The sequence below is a fragment of the Cavia porcellus genome, unplaced genomic scaffold (genome assembly GCF_034190915.1).
Source record: "Cavia porcellus strain 051 isolate PalLab524CR breed Dunkin Hartley unplaced genomic scaffold, mCavPor4.1 scaffold_2, whole genome shotgun sequence".
NCBI classification, from domain to species: Eukaryota; Metazoa; Chordata; class Mammalia; order Rodentia; family Caviidae; genus Cavia; species Cavia porcellus.
This window is the reverse complement of record NW_026947485.1, coordinates 12648433-12669151: the sequence shown is the minus strand read 5'-3', so window position 1 is coordinate 12669151 and position 20719 is coordinate 12648433. Positions and strand designations below refer to the sequence as shown.

Genomic DNA, 20719 nt, shown 5'->3' with positions numbered 1-20719 from the left:
TAGCCTCAGTTTCCCTGCCCTTAAACATTCCAATTGCCTTTGCCAGCATTATGACATAGGACCTGAGAGATGAAACAGAGACAGCTCTGTTATTTCTGGCTAGGTGGCAACTTTAGATTGTGACAGAGGACAGAAACACCTTTTTGTGTGGGATGGGACTTTAGCATCTCTAAAAAGCCAGGTGGACTGTTCTCTTCGTGATGCGTGGAAAGCCAGAGCACAGCCGACACGCTCAGCTCCAGTTCTTTGTCCTTGCAGTTTAATGCCTTGACTTAGAGCCTCAGGATTTGGGTCCATGGCCGCACGGGTGACCAGGGTGTCAGGCATCTGCTGTGGACCAACAGGGTATCAGCAAGGCATTCGACCTCATTAACAAGATAGCCTGCTCAGGTGCAGCAGTCGTGAGTTTTAGGCCATGGATGAGTACAGGCCCATTTAGGAAGTGATTGCTGGCCTGGGCCTCCCGTGCCTGCAGGGAACCCTGGATGTCCTGGAGGAGCCCCAGCTGGGAGCCCCATCCAAAGGCAGCTGTTTCTACCCTTAGTATCCATGAGGCACATTGCTGTCATCTCAGGAAAAGCAACTTCAAAAATCATTTTTTTCAACATACTATTGAAGGATATGTGTGTGTGTGTTTTAGGACTGGAATGGTCCTACTTTAAAATACACAATGATGCAAGGCTGGGGATGTAGCTCAAGGGTAGAGCACGGGCCTAGCATGTGTGAGGCCCCCTTAATCCCCAGAAGAACAAAAACCAACCATAGGCTTGACTTTTTTTAAATTGTAATAGTTTTTTTTGAGACCTAAGGAGACACAAAAGCCTTTTGTGAGACAACAGATTCATAAAAGCAGAACACTGAAAAAAGAAACCGTTATCCTCAGGAAGAAAGCCATAAGGTTCCCGAAGTGTAAATTAACCTAACAGATCTGATGATCCCAGCAAGTGCTTGTTCTTTGAGCTGCATCATTCGTGGTATCATCTCAGTCTTAAACATAGTTTTTATAATGGCCCCCAAATTATTAGCATCTTTACATTTTCTTAGTTTTGTTCTGCTTTTCCTTTTAACAGCCAGGATCTCAGGGTGATGGCCGGGCTGGCCCCAGATGTCTGGGCATGAGTGATTCTCCTGCTTCAGCAAGCTTTCTCGAGGGGCTGGGGCTAGAGACACACAGTACCACATACAGCTCGGCTTTTTACATTCTTATATCCCAGAGAAAACAATTACGTTCAGTGAGGCGAACCAATCATTACAGAGCTAAGGTCTGCTCAAACCCTAATTTCTTGGTGAGACACACAGACCGGAGACTGTTCATACAAACTAATTCCTCGGGGCCTGGGGATTTAGCTCAGTGGCATACATAAGCGCCTGCCTTGCAAGCAGGCAGTCATGAGTTCGATCCCTAGTACCGATAAAAAAGAAAAAGACAAAAAAACAAAAAAACTGATTCCTCGAGGGCAGCTTTTGAGATAGAAGATACACAACAAAATGCACTTGGGTCTGGATTTTACGGGGGTATTGTGAAAGCTACGTTTGTCCTCCGTACATCAGCCTCTTTCAGTAAAAGGGTGGCATTTTGGTGGGAGGAGGCTCCTTTGGTGGGGCTGCGATGGAAGTGAAGGGTATGTGGAGGCTTCTCAACTTGTTCCATCTGGAAGCAGATCCCTGCGGTCAGGGAACCGCGTTGGCAGGAGGCTAGGTGGCTAGGAGGTGTAATTCTGCACTGCAGTCATTTCTGTCTCTAAGGCTCATGCAGTTAGACTCAAAGTTGTTTCTGTGTGAAGCTGGAAGCCCACGGTGACCTGGCCTGCGCTCATAGCGCAGCAGACTTGGAACCCTGCCACGGCCACCCACCGAGACACAGCTGAGCGCTGCAGTGTGCGCCTTCAGAGCCTCTGCAGAAAGTTGTTATATGTAGAATGGTTACAAATTACTAAATTGAAGTAGTATCATGGAGGGAGAATTGAGGTAAAAATGAGACTTTACAATTTCCTTTGGTTTCTCTTATGTAGGTAATTTTTCTGTTTTGTTTTTAAACAGGAAACTAACCAAAGATGTTACAGAAAAGATAGCTCAAGTGGAAGGGAAATTATCAGACACAGCTTCACAGAGTAACAGCACAGCCAAGGAACTGGACCTGCTGCAGGCAGAAGCAGAAAGCCTTGACAACACTGTGAAAGAACTGGCCGAACAACTGGAATTCATCAAAAACTCGGACATTCGGGGTGAGCATCTTTTGTGCAAAAAGTCAGTCCTATCATTGCAAGTTCGAGGCCAGCCTGGCTACAAAGTGAGCTCAAGGTCAGCCTGAACTGCATAGGGAGACCCTGTCTCAAAAGACATAAATAAAGTTAGTCCTAGACAATAGATTCACCATCTACTTAACCTAATACTCTCAAGGGGAAAAATACCTGCTTTTTAATGATTAAACTTTTCCTCGTTGAGTCTCTGGCTCAAATGGGAATGGAAGTCCCTGTTTTACAAATTTGCAATTTGGGACAGAAAGAGACATAGTAAATGCCCCAGGGGCCAGTAGCAAGAGTTGTAGGATCCATTTCTTCATTTTCCAGTTCCACTCCTTGGCCTTTTTCTTGCACAGACTGTTTCGAATAGTTCTCAGGTTGAAAATTCTGCAAATGCTTTCACATTTAAGAATGTTACTTGGTCAGGAAATAATTTTTCCAGATCCTTGTTTATTGATACAAGCCACATGGTACCTTCCCCCAAAAAAGCAAAACAAAGTAGAAATATCACACCGCGTTTTATGCACAATTGGTTTTGGCTTATTTTTTCTTTTTTAACTCAGTCAAAACACATCAAGCTGTTTAGCAAATAGTACTAGGCACGTGAGTGGACCAGAATAAATAACTGAGATGGGAGAAACCATCCTGTCATATGATCTGTAGGCTGCCTAACTTCAGCCGTTCAGAAAGTACTAGTTGTCTGTGTTTGTGATGAATTTCTCATTTTTCAGTCCATATTTAACATTGCTAATGGGACAGAATGGATTCAGTCATGAAATAGAGCTTTTCTCTCAGATTTTTTCTGGAACACTAAAACCTTTCAGTAAAGTCAGGCTAGAAGATACCAATAAGGACACAGCTTGTTGAGGAAAATGGGGTACAGCAAGACTAACCAGGGGCAATTTCGCTTTCTGCCCTAGGCGCCCTGGATAGCGTCACCAAGTATTTCCAGATGTCTCTCGAGGCGGAAGAGAGAGTGAATGCCTCGACCACGGATCCCAACAGCACCGTGGAGCAGTCGGCTCTCATGCGGGACAGGGTGGAAGGCCTGATGTTGGAGCGGGAGTCCCAGTTCAGGGAAGGACAAGAGGACCAGGCGCGCCTTCTCGATGAACTGGCAGGCAAACTCCAAAGTCTGGACCTTTCAGCCGCTGCTGAGATGGTAAATTTGGGATTTGACCTCCCTGCTGCTGTGCTATAGGACTCTGCTTTGTCCTTATATTGCTGTTTGCTAATAAGCCAGGGCTGGGCTCCGCTGGGCTGGGGCCGTGGTGTGGGGTATCTGCCTCTCCCACCACCGGCTGTTTCCTGTGGGGCAGCTGGAGTCATGAGCACTGTCCCATGCTGCTCTGTCAGCTGAATGACTTCTGATGGGAACCTGGTCCTCTTATAAACGGATATTTCTTTTCTCACCATGTTCTGATTTGAAGTGCAAAATCTGTGTCAGTGGAGGAATTCAGAATCGTTCTGGGAAATCCCTTCCAAAACAAGACAGCTGATTTTTTTTTGTAGCTAAAATGATCCTTTGTTCCAGCATCTTTACCTGGTGAAGCTTAAGCCCCAAACCTGCCTACAAAGTAGGTAGATTTAATTTCCTAGAAGCTTTTAAAGAGTAACTCTGAAGCCAAGAGAGATTGAGTTTAATGCAAATCAGGCAGAAGGCCAAGAGAAAGCCAAACTGTGCCCATGTCTTGCTCACGTTTCCATTGTTTTTCATGGAAGGACACCTGGGAGGATATGGAGAATGTTTTCTATAGGCCAAGGCTTGTTTTCACTCAGCCTGGAAATGCAGAGAAACAGTTCAAAGTGCAGGTCTATTGGAGACTTAAAAAGTTGTCATCCTCATCTTGTGTCCAGTGCCCTACATGTGTATGCACGCGCGCGCACACACACACACACATGCACACAAGCCATCTGTACCATACAGTGGCCAATGTCACTGATGCCTCCAGTATCAGATACTCACTATCCCATGAAGCTTTGCAGCATCTCTTCAAACTAGGGATCGTGTAGATCACTGCTTGCTGCTTACTAGATGAGAAAACAAAAAAATGAAGGTCTAGGGCAATGTGGAAACTGCACCTGACAGTAGGAAATGTTGTTAGGCATGAAGGGCCAGGTCTCTGAGTCATCTTTTAACACTGATTGCTTCCTTACAAATCTTAATACAAATCAGTCATCCGGGAGGCAGCTACACATGCTAAAGGGCTTTTGCTTTGTATCAGAAGGCAGCCTGGGACAGGTCATGGTGGGTGACTTCCTCTGGCCTCCACAAACATGCACCTTCTCCATAAAGGCTTTGCCAGCTGGTGAGCACCCTGGGGCCAGCCAGCTTTGCCAGGTCTCTGTTAATAAGGAAGTCTGCTTTGAGTTCCATGTTGTCACTTGACATAGGTTTCAGTCTTTTATTTTTGAGCACACAGCATTTCTCATGGTGCTCCCGTCCACTGAAAGGGAACAGGCCTCATGTGCAGTCAGATTGTTTTGGAAAGCACCCTTGAGATTTCAGTTTCTCTTCTGGATTAGGATTCGGGTTCTTTTATGGCACACGGAAGGGGAGGGTAACTTGGACAAGCGCCGTTTCCGTTTGTTCGCCGTTTTCTCGCTTCCGTTGGCATCTGTGATGCTCCTTTCCTGCGCTCAGACCCCACCAGCCAGCACACCCCTGCCCAGCTGCACGGTCCTCAGCACTGCCTCATCTACCATTCACCTTCATACCCAGGGTCTTACTCCTGACCTGTGCTTTGCTACTGTGAAGTGACTCTGTCTAACTAGATGTGATTACAAGGCTAGATGTGGGCCTTTTGTACTGTAGTCACCAGGACAGGTAACTTGGTGTGGGGGCCAAAGAAAGTTCACAGTGGCTTTTTTAAAAAAATGTAAATAGACAGGTACAGGGAAGTTTCTTTGGTTGCCACACTGGCAGCCTCAGCTTGCTACAGCTGCTCAGACCCTGGGCAGGGCCCTGTGTTATGCTGGTGCACATGGGCAGGCGCCCAAGGGATGTGAGCTTTGTTTCACTAGAATCAAGCAGCCTTGCTGCCCCCCACCGCCCGGGCTCTTTGCTGAGGACACTGCGGTGGGCCACCCAGCCCATACCGTGGTCCTGCCGCAGCCCTGATAGCTCTTGTGCCTGACCTTGGCTCCTCTTATGCCTAACCCTTGGCTCGTTGCAGACGTGCGGGACACCGCCAGGGGCTGACTGTTCCGAGAGCGAGTGCGGCGGCCCGAACTGCAGAACTGAGGACGGAGAGAAGTGGTGTGGGGGGCCTGGCTGCGGGGGTCTGGTCACTGTCGCCCACAATGCCTGGCAGAAAGCCATGGACTTTGACCGAGATGTCCTGGGTGCCCTGGCCGATGTGGAGCAGCTCTCTAAGATGGTAATTCCTGGGTGGTGTCAGCGTTTTTTGTGACCTGTGTTCATGTGTGTGTGCGCCTGTGTGCCTTTACTTACTTCCAGCTGTAGATTGAGGATCTACAAGGAGAAAGCAAGTCTGAATGCTGACTGAAAACATTTGTTTCAGAAATTTCACATTCTTATGTGGTCCAGAAAAGAGACGGCGAGGTTTTTATTCATGGAGAGTTGAAGAATTTGCTTTCCCGTCACAGGAGTAACGTGTGTTACCAGGGAGCTCAAATCCTAAATTTAGAACTGCGTTGTTTTATTGGGGTTGTGAATGTATGCAGCTGTATCGGAAAATGCTGCTCTAAGCATTTGGGCACTTGTTCTCCTAAAGTAATCACATTCTTCACTGAAATATTTATGTCAATGCCCGAGGAAAAAAACTAGACACCCTTCTTGGAGGCCTTAAAAAACAGAAACTTGTTACGTGCTGGCCCGGCATAAAAGTTGTACATGACAATTCATATACCAGAGGTCACAGGGGAATGTCACACTTTGTTCAGTGGGAGGGTTTATTTCCCAAGGGTAACTCCAGTGCTGGGCTCTTCACCATCCGGGGATCATTTCCAGTGTGCTAGTCTGCGCAGTGACACTGTCTCAAGGCTAACTGCTCTTTGGTGTTTAGATCGCCGAAGCAAAACTGAAGGCAGACGAAGCGAAACAGAACGCGCAGGACGTCCTGCTGAAGACAAATGCCACCAAAGACAAGGTGGAGAGGAGCAACGAGGAGCTGAGGAGCCTGATCAAGGAGATCAGAGACTTCCTGACCCGTAAGGAGTTCTCCACTTAGTCTTCACTGTTAGACATTTGTTCTTTTAAGATTCTGTTGGATGGACCATGATTCAAATCTACATTTTAGACAAAATCAGTTTTTGGCAGGACATTGAGGTAGCATGCCGAGTGAGGTAAATGTCCATGTTAAGAAGGTCTCCGTTTCCTAAGCTTATACACATAAATATCCTCTGCCAAGACTATGCAGGAATGTAGCCGTAATCTAGGACGGCTGAAACTGCAGATGAAGTCAAAAGAAAATACTCCGAGAACTGAATTTGGAATTTATGTTAGAGATTATATATAATGACATCAAAACTCTACAGAAGTGTGTGATTTTGGCATTGTCTCCAAAGCGTTGTAATGCTGTTACTGACAGGATATTAAATCTACAGTTAAAATAATTCTTTAGCTTAAGTGTTATGTACAGAAAAAGAAAATTTCTAGAAGCACTGCTGGTCCCAGTTCAAGGATTACCAGTAATGATGGTAATGGGCTGCAATTTACAGAAAACTCTGTACTGAATTAGAATTAATCAAGACATTTATTGTCTCACATAAGTCCAAAGTATGACAGCTTCAAGGGTTTGAGACCCCTGTATGTGTTTATTTTTTTTTGCTCTGCCACTTTAAGCATAGTTCTGGGAATATCTTGCGGAAACCATCATTCCAACACACTTTCTGGAGATCAACATATTTGAAATATACTCTCCTTGTAATACTTTTAAATCACCTTTCACGTTTTGTATTTGAAACTCCTTAGCTTCACTGGTAATACACTCTCTGCACTAGGTCGTTTCCCTTTCTTGTTCTACTTATAAAAATACCAACTTTATGTCTACATTTGCAAGTTTCAGCCTCAAGATTTTTCATTGTGGGGGGCCAAGGGAAGAGCTCAGTGGTTCCAGCACCTGCCTAGCATGTGCAACCCCCTGGGTTGGATCCCCAGCACAGCGGTTTGCACTGCATGCACAGTCCCAGCTAAAATGCTGGCGTCCGTGGTTTTCCATAGTTGAACCCCCACTGGCTTGATTTTTATCACGTCTTGCCCATCCCGCCCCCACCTCCAGGCTGCCTCCTCTCTACCTTGCTGGCCTTCAGAACCACATCAGTTCTTCATCGCTCTGCCCTACTGCAGAACAGATTCCAGAGGTCCGGTAGTCACTGTCCCCATGTCCTCTCACGGTTATGTTATGAACTCTCCCATGAATAGCGTGCTGTGTAGCGTTACCTCATGGTGTTACCACGCCGCAGGTGACCACCATGGTTTGATCTTTCAGAGGACAGTGCCGATCTGGACAGCATTGAAGCAGTTGCTAACGAGGTACTGAAAATGGAAATGCCTAGCACCCCTGAGCAGCTACAGAACTTGACAGAAGACATCCGTGAAAAAGTGGAAAGCCTTTCCCAAGTAGAAGTTATTCTACAGCAGAGTGCTGCGGACATCGCCAGAGCTGAGTTGCTGTTAGAGGAAGCTAAAAAAACCAGGTATGCAAAGACTTGAGAGCGTGTATTTGGTGTAGCTAAGCATGCACAAAGGATTTTTCTCTTTTTTTGAGGCAGGGACTTGCTGTGTAGTTCAGGCTGGCCTGGAACTCAAAGTGATCTTCCTGCCTCACCCCCACGAATGCTGGAATTCCAGGTGTGCACCACCAGGCCCAGCAAAAGGATTTCTTTTGAACCAGTGAAATTTCTAAGAGTCTCTATAAGTCTTATCAGAAAGTTTATCCTAAAAAAGAAATGTTCTCAGTGAAAATACTTTTCTCTTATTAACAAATAGTATATCTTATCCCTTTACTCAGCCAAAGTGCAACAGATGTGAAAGTCACTGCAGACATGGTGAAGGAGGCTCTTGAAGAAGCAGAAAAGGCCCAGGTTGCAGCAGAGAAGGCAATCAAACAAGCAGACGAAGATATCCAAGGAACCCAAAACCTGCTGACTTCGGTGAGATGGCGCCACTGTGGCTGCATGTGGGAGGGAATACCGTATATACGGTTCTGCCAAAGCAGTTACCTGGCAACAGGGATTCTCACAACTGAGCAGTAGAAAGAAATCCTCTACTTTAAGACAGAACTGGCAGGCTGAAACTGGGGATATTTCCAAGAGGGGAGTTAAAAAGAACTGTGAAGATACTGGACCCTATTCTCCTACAGAAGTTCTAAGACGGATAGAAACTTTTCTGGAAGTGGCACACACTGTTCAGTACTATGAAGTATAGCACTGTGTCAAAATTCCATTTTAGAAAACTGCCCTGCCGATACAAACAAAGCAGCCCCAAACAACTTGTGGTTAAGACCAGCATCGGAAGATGGTGATCATTCATAAAAACTGTAGTCACTTGAAAACCACTGGGAAGCATCAAATGTCAGGATGTTTCCCCTTCCAAATTCTCCAAGAACCTAACAGAGAGAGCTGAACAGTCTGCTCTGGAGGAGTGGAAAGCTTATGTGTTTTTCTTCTGAGCAAAACACTGAGACTACCAGATATTAACTAAGAAAAGTAGTTTTCACAAGGATTTAGAGCTTTATTCTAAAAATCTTGTGGATTATATTTCCCTTCCAATTTTAGGAAAGCTTTTTTTTTTTTTGGTACTGGGGATTGAACTCATGACCTCACACTTGCCAGGCAGGCACTTGTGCTGCTGAGCTAAACCCCCAGCCCAGGAAAGCTTTTCTTAAATGGGTGGGAAAACTGACACCCAATTCCCGCACAGGCCCTCAGCATGAACTTTCAAACTACCTTCGCAGACCAGTCCTGCTGCGTGAAGCCTGGGGACGGTTTTTCAGGGTGCTTTCCCTGCCACTACCCAAAGGGCACGCGCTTTCCGCCGTTCACCAGGCTCAGAGAAGAGCCTGCCAGCTTCTCAGCCACTGGCCCTTACTTACATTCTCAGAATATATAAGACCCCTTATTCTTATGTTTGAAAAATGTTTAGAAAAGTTATGTATTCCCACCAGGGTATGTGGTAACTCTTTAAATATTTTTATTTTTTAGTTCTAGGTTATTTAGATTTTTAGTTGTGCAATTAACATTCTGTATACTTTATATATTCCTGTTTCAGTGTATATAAAAATTACCATTTTGAAAATCAATTGGGAATATTAAAATTTTAGGTGAAATATGTGGTCTGATGATATAATAGGGTGGCTGTTTTTTAAGGACATACGGGGCTGGAAAGTGTTTAATGTTATTAGCCTAAAACAAAGAGGTACTTAAAAAACCATTGTCTTGGTCTTCTCATTGCTGAGACAAAAATGCCCAAAGTTAAAGGAGACAATACTTCAGCTCAGTGTGTAGGTTTCAGTCCACAGTCTACTGGCTCTCAGCAGGGTGCCAGCACCGCACTGCAGAGGGAAAAGCGGTCCGGGGCAGCACGGCACAGCAGCAGCTGCCTCTGCCTTTACCCTTCCTGGCTGCCTGCCTTCCCCATGGCGCCGTCCACACCCAGAACTGTGCCAAACCAACCTGGGAACTGATTTCCCGGTCACATGCCCTTAATGCCACACACTGCAGACCCAGCCACTTCCCAAACCTCTCAGCTATGAGTGCATCTAGACATAAGCCGTAGCAGTCACACTAGTCAGTACTTATGAGAACTCCAACAGTACTGAGAATCCTCCAAGAATCCTTTCCTCAGAACTTCAGGGTGAGCTGTGAGGCTAAGAATCATTTGGTTTGAAATAGGTACAAATTTTAGCACGTGTCTACACTGATACAGTTTCATTATGACAGTGCCCTTACTCAGTTTTCGGTTATTTTTTGTTTTTAATGGAACAGACCTATCCTTAAAGACCATTTTTAAGAAAACCTAGTGAAACTATCTGTTCTGTTACGGGCCAGACTACTTTCCTTTGGCCAGCTTTTAAAAACAATGTCCTGTAAAAGAGATCAAATGTGAACACTTACAGGTTGCTCAGATGAGATATTTTCCCCTAAATAACTTTGTATTTTCAGCTACCAGCTGTAACTTTCCTAGACTACATGCCATTAATAGTTCTATAGAACCTTCTCAAGGTTTAAGAACATTTCCAATCTCCCTGTTTTCAGTAATTAATGAAACCTCTACTACTGGGGTTTAACATTTAGAAATGATAGGAAAAACTAAAAGGATAACTTAGATTTATAATTTTCCCACCACATTAAATTTGGAAAATATGGAAATCCCCCTTCTTAGAGGTACTTATGAACGTTCTTTAGCCAGAGTTTGAGATATTCTTAAGTTGCTTTCTCAGCACATCAAGCTGCCTATGGATGGTTCTTAATACCAAGTAAGGGAAAATCTGACATTGCTCTCAGTTTAGGTCACCAGAAAAATACTGTGCATAAATGTATGAGAGGTAGCAAGGACTGAGGTGTACGCTTAAGCTTTACTGCAATTCTATTTTCTTCTTAATTCTTTTCGGTCTAGAGCAAAATGGCAGTGGCAGCCACTGAAATCTTCCATTAAATGTGTACTCACAGCATTTCCTATCCTGTCTTTACCTTAATGGCTTACTAGATGATACACATTATCCTTTTAGATTGAGTCTGAAACAGCAGCTTCCGAGGAGACCCTGTCCAATGCCTCCCAGCGCATCATCGAACTAGAGAGGAACATGGAGGAGCTGAAACGGAAGGCCACCCAGAACTCCGGGGAGGCCGAATACATTGAAAAAGTCATACATGCTGTGAAACAGAGTGCAGACGATGTAAAGAAGGTAAGTGTATCTTTACAACGTCACAGCTAGGTTTATAAAGGTGCAATCAATCTAAAAGACAAAAGACCTAAAAGAGGTATTCACCAGAAATGGCCCAAGTGACCTATTTGCAACAGCAGTCTTTAGAGATGCCGCTGAGAAGAATAGGAATGTCCATTAAGCATAGACCTGCCAACCTAACTTCAGAAGAGCTGAAAAGAATAAAATTAATCCAAGGATGAAAAGCACACGGAACTTCTTTATAGCATAATTACCTGGCCATTTGAGAGTACTTTAAAAGCAGCAAGAAAAAAGCCTAAAGTTCATTACAGAACAGCTAGAAAGAAGTCAAATCTCATTCTTCGCAGACTTATTTTGAATTAACTACCTCTCTCCCAGCACTTCTCATTAGAAGGTACTATATTTTGCAAAAAATCTCATGCCAAATTCTTATCTAGAAGCCGAGTAATGTTTGAAACACATGCTTAGTTTCTAAATCTGTGTGGGCAAATGTTTATTTCCAAAGGCACCTTTTATACTTGGGGGAGGTGACTTAGTGGCTAACTCTCTCCAACAATTTTCCTAAAAGTTACTTTAGCTTTTAGGCATTACGTAAAAGTAACCTGCATCCACCTCTGGGTTGGAAAAGAGCAAAATGAGAAAGGTTCACTGCCAGTGTCGGGCAGCTAGCTGTCTTTTCTGTTGTACGTCCCTGCAATTCTGAGAGCAAAAATTTTCCAAGTAGCACTTTAAAGAAAGTGACATTTACACAATATAAAGGAATAAAATCTCGAAGTGAGATTTCCCGTCTGCCTTTCCCCTCAGCTTTCCTGTCAAGTCTTCCCAAACCCGGAACAGTCAAGGTTGTGCGATTGATCCTCTACTGCTTTGAGCAGAGCAGACCCTGCTGTCCAGTCTCCTTAATGGAGGGCTACATACAGTTATTTAGCAAGAGAGTAACGGCTTAGGCCTAATGACTTACTGCATCTACAAAATTTCTTTGAAATGGCTTTAGAAATCACAGCTTAATATGAAGTTTGAATACTGCTGATGGCCCTTCCTCTGTGCCCTGCAAGTTAGCATCTTCTGAGTATAGCATGCTGCCCTCACAAACGCTCAAGTCTTACTGGCATTAACCTCTTTGTGTCTAAATGTGGAATTGCAGGCTCTGGATGATGAACTTGATGAGAAGTATAAGAAAGTAGAAAGTTTAATTGCCAAAAAAACTGAAGAGTCAGCTGATGCCCGGAGGAAAGCTGAAATGCTGCAGAATGAAGCAAAAACACTTTTGGCTCAAGCAAATAGCAAGCTGCAAATGCTAAAAGGTGGGTCCTAATTTCAAAGCACAGCTTTTATGATAAATCTATTCAATTTGTTTTAGGTGTTTAAATATAGCCTTATAGGCAAAGATTTGATTAGGTTTTCAGGTCACAGTATAAATCAAACTTTTTGGGTTTGCTCTTCCACAGATTTGGAAAGAAAATATGAGGACAATCAAAAATATTTAGAAGATAAAGCTCAAGAATTAGTGAGACTCGAAGGAGAGGTCCGCTCACTGCTTCATGACATAAGCCAGCAAGTTTCCATCTATAGCACCTGTTTGTAACAAAGCGGAGAGGGCTGTCAGACGAGACCAAAGTAAATAGCTACATTTAAAAAACTGACTTTGACCTTCAAAATAAAACTCATTATTTAATGTTTTTATCACCAAATTTTGTATGAAGTTAAATAAAGTACAATGCTTTTGTATAAATATTTAGTATAAACCTTAAGAATATTAATTCTGTTAAATATTATTTTCACTATAGGTTCTTAAGTTTACTGCTTTCATGAAGGCCTTGGTCTCTTTTAGGTCCATAAACAAGCTAATCTACCCTCCTTCCCCAGTCCTGGATCAAAGTGAAGAAAGCATGCAGCCCACCAGTGACAACGAACCTTTTAGATCTTTCAGTGATAAACAGCTAGATACAGCACCTGTGCCATAGGTTTGACAAGGTCAGAGTTGCTCTAGAAATGCAAACAAAAAAGCAATTTCCAGTGCTATGGCTTTTAAATTGTGCCACCTAAACTTGGGGCAAGGGTTGCTGGTAGCAAAGTTGAAATTAAATCAGGCCAGACTATGGCCACTGCTCTTGCAAACTGAGCAATACTAAAAAAAATTTCGCAATTTTCATACTATACCCCAAAGATTCTCTGCCACAATCTATAGATGAGACCAAAACGATCATACCACTTAGCTCATAGCTTAATAGAGGTTGCTAGATACTGCCAAGCTTATGTCAATCATGTAGCAGAACTCAAGAGGCTCACAGGGGCTATGCTAGGCTAAGTGTTTTTTTTTAAAAAAACACATTCTTAGACCAAGTCTGTCCTGTGGATCTCTTAACAGTTATGTAAGTAGCTGGAATTTAGAAAGGGCAATTATCTGTCAATTAAGAATCCTAACTAGCAAAATGGTTGTATCATGGATTAGACATAACATTTTTTTTTAAAAGTAAAAATCACTTCTACTTCCCAAGTCTATTACTAAACATCAATTTGAGAGTTCAGATTTTAAAAAGATACAGTGGTGCATGTCTGTAATCCCAGCACTCAGGCTGAAAAAGAATCTTCCAAGTTCAAGACCAGCCTGAGCTCACAGAGGCCCTGTCTCAAAAAGATGCAGAGTTCACTTCCAGTAACCCTGAGTGGCACGTACCACACTGTTAACGGTTTATGTCCAGATGTCCCTCAGAGCCTCCAGAGTCATGGGGGGCTTTCAGAAGGTGACACCAGAAGTGGAGTCTAGTTAGAAGAGGAGCCAGGTCACTAGGGCTACGACCTGGAAGTCTGTCCGTGCCTGGATGCTTCCTTCCTACTCTGCTTCCTAGCCACCATGCTACAAGTCACTGAACAAAATACATTTTATGGGGAGAAGGCGGGGGGAGCCAGGGATTATAACTCCGGCACAGAACCTGCCTGGCATGTGCAAAGTCAAAAGTTCGATTCCTGGTACAAAAAAAAAAAAAGGTAAAGACACTGGAGAGCAGTACAGGCACAAACAGAAGGTGATGCTCCAAAAATCAGCAGTTGGGCAAATTGTTTTAATAAGTTTTCACTTGAGAAGATACAAGAGCAGCACTATGAAAGAGAAAAATCTAAGGATGGAGGCACAGAAGAGAGCACCCTCCTTTTCTGCAAATATTCTGCCCAGTCTTGGGAAAGGCTGAGAACACAACACAAGTAAAGCTTAAAAAAAAAAAAAAAAAAAAAAAAAAGGAAAGAAAAGATCAGCTGCTACACCTCACCCAAGGAAGACAGAATGTGTAGTTCATCCAATTGACCTGATTAAGGGAATACAGTCTTGACACTGTATCACTCATGACTAAGACACAATTCCCAAGACAAAAGAAAATGTGACTGGCTCATATATAATGTGATTAAAATCTGCAAATTAAAACTTTTTCTTTTCAGCTATAATCAACTGATAGTATCTTATTCTATGTAGATTACACTCACCAAATTTAAGACTAAAATTCTCTTAAATTGCATATTTCTAAGACTTTTAATACTTTCCTTTTAAAACGTCTATGCTATGTATACCAAATCTGGGAGCTACTTAATGCATCTGGAATGATTCTTGAGTTACAAGCCTATTTAGTCCTTGACCTTTGAAATATTTAATCATTTTAAATAACTTAACATTGTTGTACAATGTGAAAAAGAGATGTTTAAGACTATAAAAGATAGCCAGGCGTGGTGGCACGTTTGTAATCCCAGCACTCAGGAGGCTGAGATAGAATTGCTGAAAATCCGAGACCAACCAGGGCTACACAGTGAGTTCAAGACCAACCTGAACAATATACAGCAAGACCCTGTCTCAAACCACCACTTCCCCAAAAAGAAAATAAAATATATACTAGCAGTAATTATAAAAGAATTAGTATCATCTCTCAATGTGGACTCAGAATAACCAGTAAACAAATACATTTATTTTGATGTTTGCATTCTTCGCTATAATACATTTAAGTATTTAATATTTGAGTTTTGTAGACAGGCTTAATTTCCATAGCTATGTTAATTATCCTCAAACTTGTAGACCTCAACAGAACCTTAAAAACTCCTTAAACTCATAAATTCTACCTCTAAACTTCAAGAACTTAGGAGTTAAATAAAACAAGGGAGAAATGGTCACTATTTACACAAGTTTGGTTTATACATATGTATTTAAATCTTGTTCTAATAACAGACTTGTTTCCAATATGAAAACCAAATTTAAAATAACTTGATCACCTCTCTTCACACACCATACTCCAACTCCACCGCCTTCACAGAATCAGAGATAAATGCCACTTTAATTCAGTGGAGCTGAACCTTTCATAAATATGAAAATACAAACTGGTGAAAATCAATCAGGATGCTACTACAGGTAGCTTTTCTCCTGCATGTTAATGTACTGAAACAGAGTATTTAAAATATAGATACAAGATTATTGCATTCTGTCCAAACCTATTAAATACCTTCCAAAAGTTTCATAATTCAGTCCTAGAAGTTCTTGGAACTGTGAGCATATCCTGTTCAGAAATGTAACCTCTACAAAAGCTTCCAGGAGGTTTCAGAAAAGAAGTAGATCTTCTAATTTAAAAGTTGATTGCTTTGCCAAATGATGCAGCCAAGTTTGCTTCTCTAAAAGCTTCTGATAAGGTCTGCAAGAGAACACATGTAAAATTTAAAACCAAATTATTTGTGTATCAAGAAAAATGGATGGCCTTTAATTCTGTGTGCTGTTAATTACCGGATGAGCATGGCAGACTCTAGCTATATCTTCACAGGACGCTCCGTATTCCAAAGCCAGAGCTGCTTCATTTACCATTTCTCCAGCACCCTTTAAAAGAAGCCAAGAAGTAATTTTGCTTCTATACCAAAAAGTACGTACTAAGAAGACAGCCACAATTAAAGAGAGACCAGACCTTTAGACCTTAAAACTGTCTTAAATGTTTGTGGCAATTTAAGGAAAAGCCGGCAGAAACAAAACAAAAACACCAGAAAGTATAACAGAACAGAGCTCTGACTCTGAAGCCAGATGACCTGGCTTCAAACCCTGAAACCCACTTACCTCAACCACCCACTAACCTGTGAGCTTCATTCATTTCCTTCACTTCAAAAGTAACAGCACCTGCCTCACAAAGTTACTGTCAAAAACTGAAGTAAGGTTAACTATGTATCTAGGGAAAGTGATACAGAGAGCCCTCCAATACTGTTACCTTGACTGTTACTCAGATCGTGGGGAAGAACACACTGCAGACTCAGCAGAGTCCCAGGCTCCCCTGACAGGTTAACAGCTGAGATCCCAATAGGAGCCAGCCACCCACAGATTGAGGCAGAACAAAGGCTCTAAAATTCCAACAGACTTGGCCTGTTACGAGAATGAAAGGCAGCCAGTGTAGTAAGAAAGTTAAGACTCAAAACAGAAAAAGATCAGGTCAGAGGAGGGCAAAGCAACTATCAACATCAGAATGTAAACACCAGGTGGCTTAAAATTAACCTATTAAATAGCAACACTCTTCAAGGCCTAGTGTGTTGTAATCCCAGCACTTGGGAGGCTGAGGCAGGCCAGACCAGCCTAAACTGCACAGCAAGACCCTATCTCAAAAATAAACAACCAAAGATTTTTTCAAAAAAGGCAATGCTTTCCAGAAACCTCAATGGGATTTCTCTGGCTTCACAATACTCACTGGTCCCAGAATATGTGCTCCCAGCACTCTGTCTGTTGCCTTCTGCCCAATAATCTTCACCATGCCATCGGTGTCAGCATTTGTCTTAGCTCTGCTGTTGGCAGCGAACGGGAATTTCCCAACTTTGTACTCAATACCCTGAGAGAGAGCACATGAGAACCTACATCAGCTTTAAAAAGCTTCTTCCTAGTAGGGAAATCTCAACCATTTGTTCTGAACACAAAGACAGACCAAAAGGCAGGTTGAAGAAATGTATTTTGGGTACAAATACAAACAAAATGTTTGTCCATCTGGTTATATTCAAAGCCAAATACAAAGCTCTGAGTTGGCAGTTTTGGATGCCGGCAGCTTAGCCTCCCCCTCCTTTCCTGCCAATAAAGTGAAGGAGTGAATACTTCCCTCATGACCCGAAGGAAAAAGCACATGAACTACCGCTGCCCCACAGGGCCGTTACCTCCTCCTTCAACTGCTCTTCCGACTTGCCGACCCAGGCCACCTCCGGGTGCGTGTAGATCACCGATGGCACACAGTTGTAGTCGATGTGCACCGCACCACCAGCCATGCCTTCCACGCAGATGATGCCTTCATCCTCTGCCTTGTGAGCCAGCATCGGGCCGGCCACCACGTCCCCGATGGCATAGATGCTGCCAAGGAGCAGAAGAAGCGGTGAGCTTCGGAAAGCCAAGGCGTGTTTATTTACAACAGAGTCACGCTTCTATTTAATAAGTCACCAAAAAATATCAAGCACAATTCCAAAAATTTATGCATTCAGGCATTAATCTTTGAGCAATGAAAAAATTTAGCTATTCTTGATTTTGCAGCTTGTAATTATGCTATTCTTCCCTAAAGCCAACCTATTTTTTAAAGGGAGACAGAAGGGGAGGGCAGGGGGAGAGGGAAGGAAGGATAGAACGAAAGGTGGATATAAATTATCCAACTTACTTTGGAACTTTAGTTTGGAATCTGCTATTGACTGGAATTCTGCCTCTGGGATCCAGTTCAATGCCAAGTTCTTCTAGTCCCAAATTCTGAGTAAAAGGTCGTCGACCAATGCAAACCAAGAGTACATCACACGTGATGACTTCAGCTTTCCCACCAGAAGCAGCTTCAATGCTAGACAATGAACAGTGTAAAAACGTTACACACACAGCTACAGAGACAATGGAGAAATTTAAGATCAGAGATTTCTCAAGCATTGATGACATTCTGAACAACGTATGTTTATCTCACTATAAACATTGAAGGGAATAAAACAAATACACATCCTCAAGTTTTATCATCAAAATTCCATTAGAAAGGTGATGCTACACAGTAATTAAGGACACAGGCCTCAGAGCTGGGAATTGGGCTCCGTGCTTGCTTAACACAGGACACCTTCAGATCCACCTCTACCACTAAAAACTGCCAAACAACACACAGGGCTCGAGGGTCTGCAGTGCAAGTACCAGCTACACCGGCTGTATAACTGACCCTAGGAAAGTTATTTTATCACACTGTGTAAGTACAGTGGTGCCTCACTTCACAAACTTCATTCTTCCATGATTCCACTCACCTGGTTGCCAACCAAATCAAATTTCCCCATAAGGTCAACTATGAACCTAACCTAACTTTGAACTTTGATTCAGATGTGACCAATTCAGCTGCAACTAGAATTGTGGAAAAGAATTAAGTTCATGGGGTATAGCCAGCTGTGGCCCTGCCAGGGGAGACCCACCAGCAGCTCCTGAGATCCGCACCATGTTGGAACTTAGGATGCTGGGAAACCAAGCAAGCAGCTCCCCTCCCTGGTAAGCGGCTGTGGTGTGGCAGGCTGCAGCCCCTCCAGGGGCAGAACCACCAGTGTCTCCTGAGATCCGTGCCATGTTGGAACTTAGGATGCTGGGAGACTAAGCAAGCAGCTCCCCTCCCTGGTAAGTGGCTGTGGTGTAATAGGCTGCGGCTGCCGCTGGGGAAGAACCACCAGTGACTCCTGAGATCCACGCCATGTAGGATCTTAGGATGCTGGGAAACCAAGCAACCAGCCTGCCTCCCTGCTACGCACTAGTGAGCCTACTGGTGCACGGGCTGAGAGTCAAACATCCAACTTCCCCTGCCCTGTTACCAAATGGGAACCAGAGATCTGAGCATCTCTTGGGAGGTGGACCACAGCAAATAAGGGGGATTTCCTTCTACCATCTCTTTGAAGGCAAATATTTTTATTACTGTTTTTCTTTATTCTGATTAATGGTACTGCTCTATTCAATATTCTGTTTTGATAAGTTCTATAATGTTCTGTATTTCATTTTATTTTGATATATGTAATTGAAAGAACAACTATTGTGAAGATAAGGAGATATACTGTGATACCTATTACTGTTATCCTGGTAACCTGCTGGAAGGTTCTGTACCAATTTCACTACACTGTCTCAGGTGGCTTATTCTGTCTTGTTCTGTTGTATTTTACTACCTTCAAAATAACAATTAAAAACTGTATCTATTAAGCAGAGTTCCAGACACACAGTAACCTAATTAATATTACCAGTGATTTCCCCTTGTAACTGTCTGAAAATAATGAACTTTAGTATGTGTGAGGGGTCTCAGCTTTTCTGAATGTAACTATAAGAAGTTACATAACATCGTGAGTTTGATCCCCAGTACCAATAAAAAAGAAAAAGACAAAAAAAAAAGTTACATAACAATGAGGACACCAGGCTCATTTGTCCGATACCAACTTAACCCATGAATTTCAATGCACCACCTGAGAACCAATATTGAGCTCTATGAAGCAACAACACTCTGCAAATTATAAAAACCCTACATGGTATCTGTTGATCTGATTTCAAAAACTTGAGTTTTTTTGAAAGAAACAAAGATAATACATCAAAGATAAACCAAGGCATACTTACGAAACATCGATTTTTCCATCTGACTTCTTGGTGGCCCCAGTAACCTTTGTGTTCAATTTAAATTTAAACCCTTGCTTTTGAAGGATCCGCTGAAAATTCTTAGATATCTCCATGTCGATTCCGACTCCACCTACGTGACCTAGAAACTCAACTGCTGTCACATCGGCACCAAGTCTTTGCCAGACAGAGCCCTGCAAATGATTGCAAACCAGTAATCACAAAAGTTAGTTCCCATATCAAATGTTTATTAAATCACCTTAAATAATTTACTATGAGATATTTTCTAGTTTTGCTAATGCTAATTAAAAGTTCTGTAGTTTTAAGTTAACTCTAGAACAAATAGGTATAACTTTATATATACATATGAAATATATACAATAACGAAACATATAATACATATGTATCTATGTACTTATGTATATTTTTAATCTTGCTATGTAGACAGGCCCTAAACTCACTACATAGCCCAGGCTGGCCTCAAACTTGTGGCAATCCTCCTGCCTCAGCCTCCCCGATGCTGGGATTACAGGCATGAATCACTAGCTGAAGAGGGATGACAATTTTAAAACACATGACGGGGGAAGGCCTCAAGGACAGTGCCATTTTCACTGAGACCTGAAGGAGTGAAGCACACAGATACAGTAAACAACAGGTAACCACAGAACAGTGTTCCAAACAGAAGGGAACAAGTGCAAAGATCCTGAGGGGAAAAAATGCTCTTACTGCTAATTATCAGTGCAGTTTGCCAAACAATAAGCCAGCCTTATGTTTTATTGTCTCAATACAAGAGAAATGTTTATATTTTATTCAAAATTTAAATTGAATTCTGGTTTTTAATTTCAACAAATTAGCATAACTTTTGAACAATATGTGAAACTATACATAAGATGAATGTAATTTTATAGCATTAAATATGAAAAACTAGGAACACATCCTTTGCAAAAACTAGTAATTTAAAATTATATCAGTTTACCTTTCCAACTAAATTCTATTTGTTCATTTCACAAATTTCATGAACTTTAGGGATG

At 42.5% G+C, this 20719-nt stretch overlaps 2 protein-coding genes across 3 annotated transcripts in view; one reads left to right on the top strand and one right to left on the bottom strand.

Moving 5' to 3' along the window:
* Lamb1 (laminin subunit beta 1) overlaps positions 1–12845 on the top strand; it is a 60638-nt gene extending 47793 nt beyond the window's left edge. The window contains exons 25-33 of the mRNA XM_003469787.5: positions 2041–2225; positions 3164–3405; positions 5420–5623; positions 6272–6416; positions 7697–7904; positions 8219–8360; positions 10937–11113; positions 12258–12417; positions 12562–12845. Of these exons, the coding sequence (XP_003469835.2) occupies positions 2041–2225; positions 3164–3405; positions 5420–5623; positions 6272–6416; positions 7697–7904; positions 8219–8360; positions 10937–11113; positions 12258–12417; positions 12562–12698 (1600 nt within the window). The 3' untranslated portion in view covers positions 12699–12845. The remainder of the gene's footprint in view (positions 1–2040; positions 2226–3163; positions 3406–5419; positions 5624–6271; positions 6417–7696; positions 7905–8218; positions 8361–10936; positions 11114–12257; positions 12418–12561) is intronic.
* Positions 12846–15041: 2196 nt separating this feature from the next.
* The window catches only part of Dld (dihydrolipoamide dehydrogenase), a 28046-nt gene continuing 22368 nt past the window's right edge, over positions 15042–20719 (bottom strand). For both annotated transcript variants that reach the window (XM_003469788.5, XM_063238375.1), the window contains exons 9-14: positions 19692–19882; positions 17749–17919; positions 17261–17450; positions 16807–16944; positions 15867–15956; positions 15042–15777 (exon numbers count right to left, since the gene is read on the bottom strand). In XM_003469788.5, coding sequence (XP_003469836.1) covers positions 15712–15777; positions 15867–15956; positions 16807–16944; positions 17261–17450; positions 17749–17919; positions 19692–19882 — 846 coding nt within the window. In that variant the 3' untranslated portion in view covers positions 15042–15711. The remainder of the gene's footprint in view (positions 15778–15866; positions 15957–16806; positions 16945–17260; positions 17451–17748; positions 17920–19691; positions 19883–20719) is intronic.